The 4,892-nt window shown below is 46.3% G+C and overlaps 2 protein-coding genes across 2 annotated transcripts; one reads left to right on the top strand and one right to left on the bottom strand.

The window, feature by feature from the left end:
- Window positions 1–780: 780 nt before the first annotated feature.
- On the top strand, window positions 781–2,113 carry FIESC28_11710 (uncharacterized protein; the record flags this gene model as incomplete). The annotated part of the gene is made up of 3 exons (XM_031165826.1): window positions 781–985; window positions 1,040–1,096; window positions 1,143–2,113. 3 exons carry the CDS (start codon window positions 781–783, stop codon window positions 2,111–2,113), a joined length of 1,233 nt encoding a protein of 410 aa, XP_031010113.1.
- Window positions 2,114–2,461: 348 nt separating this feature from the next.
- On the bottom strand, window positions 2,462–4,114 carry FIESC28_11709 (uncharacterized protein; the record flags this gene model as incomplete). Its single annotated transcript, XM_031165825.1, has 3 exons — window positions 2,462–3,410; window positions 3,461–3,798; window positions 3,854–4,114. The coding sequence occupies 3 exons, from the start codon at window positions 4,112–4,114 to the stop codon at window positions 2,462–2,464; spliced, it is 1,548 nt and encodes a 515-aa protein (XP_031010112.1).
- Between the last annotated feature and the right edge of the window lie 778 nt (window positions 4,115–4,892).

Below are 4,892 nucleotides of genomic sequence, written 5' to 3'. Positions count from 1 at the left end.
ACAAAGTAATCCCTAGCAAGCTGCAAACCCTTGCTGACACACAGAGGTGAGATCCTGATCTACCTTATTCTGGGGCTTGGTATAATATCTCGTCGTGATTTGAACTTGTGCTGAAGAAACCGGTGAGACACAGTCTGCATGAGGCTCTAACACTTTTGCAGGAGAGGAAATTGAGGCCATAGATCTCTTCTCTCGTTGGTCCCCGGTTCCGAATCACAACGCCATAGCTATTCTAAGCCAGGAACTACTACTATGTAACTGGATAGTTTTCTCTCAAGTAATTCCTCTTTTTCTTCTTTCCCCATACCCACTCCGTCCTCCCAAGGGTAGGGTTACATGCGGACCTCTTTACGTGTAAGAGCGAAAAGGCGACTCCCAAAAGCAAAAGCAAACAATGGCAAAGACCATTTTTTCCTCGTTTCTTTTTCCTCTTTCGATTGTATCTCCTCTATAGACCCAGAATGAGATGTCATCTTTTCCTACTCTGAGTCGAACCATTCTACAACTAGTGGTCCTTGGTAAGGACTCCCCGGCCTGTCTCTTTATAGCCACAATATGATAGATAGAAATAAAGACTTTGTAGATTTGTCGCCGTATGTCTCACATTTCACAACAACCTTGCTCCTTGTCCAAGATATAAGGTCGTGCATACCCCGAGGTCCATTTACTTGGTCTACTCCATTTTTTTATATTAAAATACAGCTTTACTTTTCCTCCAGGTGCATACATATAATACCTTGGCATTCTTCCTAAAAGTATAAAGAAGAGTCGTCCGTCAAGATGCAGCTGCCGTTCGGTATGATTCCCCAAGTCTACCTCATGGATCCGCCGCCGGGATATACACGACAACCAGAAAACCCGCCCAGTAGCGCTGGCGGTGTCATTCCCGCCGGTGCTACTTTGACGGGTTTTGCGCTTATCATTGTTATCATCCGGATATTTACGAGGAAATGGGTTGTTAAGGGACCTTTGGGGGCTGATGACTGTATGCCTTTATACACTTCTGTTTGTCTTTGGGATCATCGAGCTAACTGAATAGATCTATGCATAGCGAGTATGATATTCTCTTTTGGCTTTTTGGCAGCTACACTTACACGTAAGTACAAGACTTTACTCATTGGAGATTTCAGCTAACAGTTCAGTCCTTACCCTCGGTGTTGGAAATCACATGTGGGATATCACCATACTTGAATACGTCCCCAAATTCTGGCAAACAAGCACAGCAGCAAACCTCATCTACTGCGCCACAATCTCCCTTTCCAAACTCTCCGTCCTCTCTTTCTACCTCCGAATCTCCCCCGACAAATTCGTCCGTCGAGCCGTCTACGGCACCATGGCTCTCGTCTGCGCCTACAGCTTCACTTACGTTATAATCGTCATATTCCGCTGCTGGCCCATCTCCGCAGGTTGGGATCCTCTGCAGCAGGACAAGTGCTATTCTCTTAGTATTCTTGTTATATACCTCGTCACATGCAGTGTTGTGGTTGATGCTTTTCTCATGATTATTCCCTTCCGCATCGTTCAACCGCTGCAGATTCCTAGACGACAGAAGGTTGGACTTGCTGTTCTTTTTGCTACGGGTGGTTCTATCATTGTTGTTACCATCCGCAGACTTACCATCACGCTTCCCATGCTCAAGACTATCGACTACACATGGCATCTCCCACCGCAACTCATTCTGAGTTTCATCGAAGTCAATCTCAGCATCGTAGTCGTCTCAATCCCTGCCCTCAAGCCCTTCTTCAAGCGCTACATTCCCTTCCTCATTCACTCAGGCATGCGTTCTTCGCCCAAGGCCTCCAAGAACAGCAGTCACCGAGAGAAAAACAAGAGTAACCCCACCGGCAGCGACGAGTCATATGAGTTGACCAACAGAAAGACATCTGGCCACATGGATGACGAGACAAGATTATGGTACCGTGATCCTGAGCAGGGTCTTCCTATCGACGAGGAGTCAAGACCAGAGAGCATTGACAGCGCTGGTGATAGACTACCATCTTTAACGCAAAAGCCAGAGCCAGCTGTGGTTAGTTTCAGCACGAAACACAGCAGCAGTGTGGGCGGCATTGAAGTTAGCAGAGAAACAGTCGTTACATACGGTCAAGCCGTATAGGAGTCAGGAACTTCAGTAGGAGGCAGGAACTTTACACATTTACGAAACAAAGCAAGCGCTGTGTCGCATGAACATTTTCGAGGATATGTCGGCGAGACCGAAATCCTTGAAACAACGAAAAAATACCCATTCAATTATACCCCACGACTACGAGGCATTCGCCACGAAGCAGGACTTTGGCATTGGCCAATATCAAGTTAGCGATGATGTTACAGGAACAAGGACAATAGAGGATAGAAAATAGCGCTTTTCCTTTGTTATAGCTAGGATTAATGATGGTCATAATAATCCAACACATACGAATCCATGTTTCAACAATATCCATATGCCCCAGTGACTGTGCAGAGATTACAGACTTCGTCCTTCATCTCTGGCATGATATCCATTCCCATTAGTAATTCTCCCCTCCTGACTCACAACAGCCTTGGGCAATCCAAACCCAACACCAAAAAACACAAAGATAGCCCACTTCCATCGAAAAGGGTTGATAACCACACAAAAGAAAAACCACCAAACAAGCTCCAGGTACGTAAAAAAGTCAAAAGCACCAGTTGGACTGCTTAGTTTGAGAGTCTTGGTCATGTCGATCCAGCGCTGCATCCAGAACGGACTAGGCCTGGAGAAAGGATCCATGAGAAACATGAGAAGAATTCGTGTGTAGATGCCGATGTGCCAGTTTCCTACTGTGCCGATGGCATTGACGTATGTGCAGTTTATGGCTGACACGGAGGGGTGTGCTGGTGGGAAGGTCTGGAGATACCAGTTTGGTGCTGAGTAAGGTTCTTTGAAGCAATCGTTTGGAAGGAAGGAGAGGGAAGGTCGTTTAAAACCTGTTGCCATCACGACGATGTCTGCGTCGATGACTTCCTCGTGACCTGGTCCACCCTGCGGTACACCCTTCGCACGTCGATTAACACGAACACCGTTATCGACGAACTCATCGATATCGCAGCGGACCCATTCTGCCTTACCCTCTCGTAGCTTATCCATAACTTCCGAATTCACCATTGGAGTCTCCATGAACAAGCCTTGGCTCTTATCTGGGGCGATATTCTCGAGATCTCTGTAGAAGAACTTGCGGAGAAAAAACTCGGGGATGAAAGAAAGAATAGTCTCGTGGCCGAAAATGTTGAAGCTGAGAAGAGCGTCGACGAACACATTGCGAGGAATAATCCACTTGTCTGAGCGGGAGAGAATACTCACTTTGGCGGCATCTTCTCCAAAAGCGAATTCGAGTGATTCAACTGCAGAGGCACCGCCGCCAATAATAGCCATTTTCTTACCCTTGACATCCTTTCTACACAAAGTTAGTCCCCGATTCCCCTAATCAAGGATAAGATAACATACCCAGTCAAATCACTAGAGTGATAAATCGGACCCTTAAAGTTATCCATGCCAGGAATCTTTGGCATCTTGGGCGCACCACAAGTTCCGACCGCAGCAATAACACCACCAAAACGACCCAAAGCAGGATTATTCACAATCCATCTGCCCTGCTCATCCTGGTAGACTTTCTCAATTTTGGTGTTGAAGCGCGTTCTTTCTTTGAGGCCGTAGCGTTCCCAGAGTTGCCTGACCTGACTGACAATTTGCTGACGATCAGGATATCCTCTGTCCCATTGAACAGAAGGATGAAAACGATACATTAGTGAATGGATTTGAAGACCAGAAGTTTCATTGACGCGCTGCAATTAACGGTTTAGTATTTGTCGATTATGGGAAGGGAGGTGAGGGACTTACACTCCAGATACCGCCAACATTATCCTTTGACCCAGCTTCGAAGATCACAACATCGAAGCCATGACCGATACAATGCGCTGCAGAAGTAACACCCGTGATACCAGCTCCAATAACTGCAATCTTAGGCCTATTGTGACCCAGATTTGCGTTTTCGCTGGGCGCTTTGGGCGAGAGGAGTTTGTCGGTGAGCCATTGAAAGACCTGGAAGAGAAAGATGAAGGGGTGGAGGATAGGGTTGACGAGGCCCGGGTTAGAAGCCATGATTGCGACAATTGACGAGAGTCAAGTTGAAAGAATGAAGACGAGCGGAATTTTGGAGCTCATAAAGCTGCGATGGGAAGTTGCATGTGAAACTCAATTGGCGTCGTCATGACGTCAATTTTTCACATGCCAAAGTTGGCCATGACGACTCAATGATTCAAGTTCCAGGGATTGAATAGATACAGATGCTATGGAGATCAGACCACGGATAACACGGTTGAAACAACAATAAACCTCATCATTCCAACCTCGGTTTATTACTTTAAGATCCATTGCCTCACTCAATTGCTTTCACAAACTCATCTCTCATCAATCCACCAAACTCAGCAATATTCATAGACCTGCACTTATACTGAGCTTTAATCCACATCCCGAGCAATCCGAACACTTCTAGTAAACCGAAATGGAGCATCCAGGTAAGAACAATGCATAGTAACTCAATTGACCTTACTGACACCTCACAGTCAAAGAAATCGGCGGAGTCATCAAGTCTCTCACCCAAGGCTCACCAGACGTCCAAGAGTCAGCTCTGCGAGACTACTTTCTCCCCAACGCCTCATTCACACATCCCTTCTGCCACGTCCCATCTATATCAAAAGGACAAGTTCCTCTTGCGGGAGGCCTAGAGTCTATTCAATTGATACTGGGGATTTATCGCTGGTATCGTACTCTCAGTCCGCATATCGACATCCAAGTTGATTCAGCAGGTAAGCAACAAGCCACCGTTTAATGCTGTAGAAGACTAATGGTTTGAAGCATTTGATCAAAAAAGTGGCCT

This window comes from Fusarium coffeatum (genome assembly GCF_003316985.1).
Source record: "Fusarium coffeatum strain FIESC_28 chromosome Unknown BRIP53273_contig_471, whole genome shotgun sequence".
Taxonomy (NCBI): Eukaryota; Fungi; Ascomycota; class Sordariomycetes; order Hypocreales; family Nectriaceae; genus Fusarium; species Fusarium coffeatum.
This window is presented reverse-complemented; position numbering and strand designations above follow the sequence as displayed.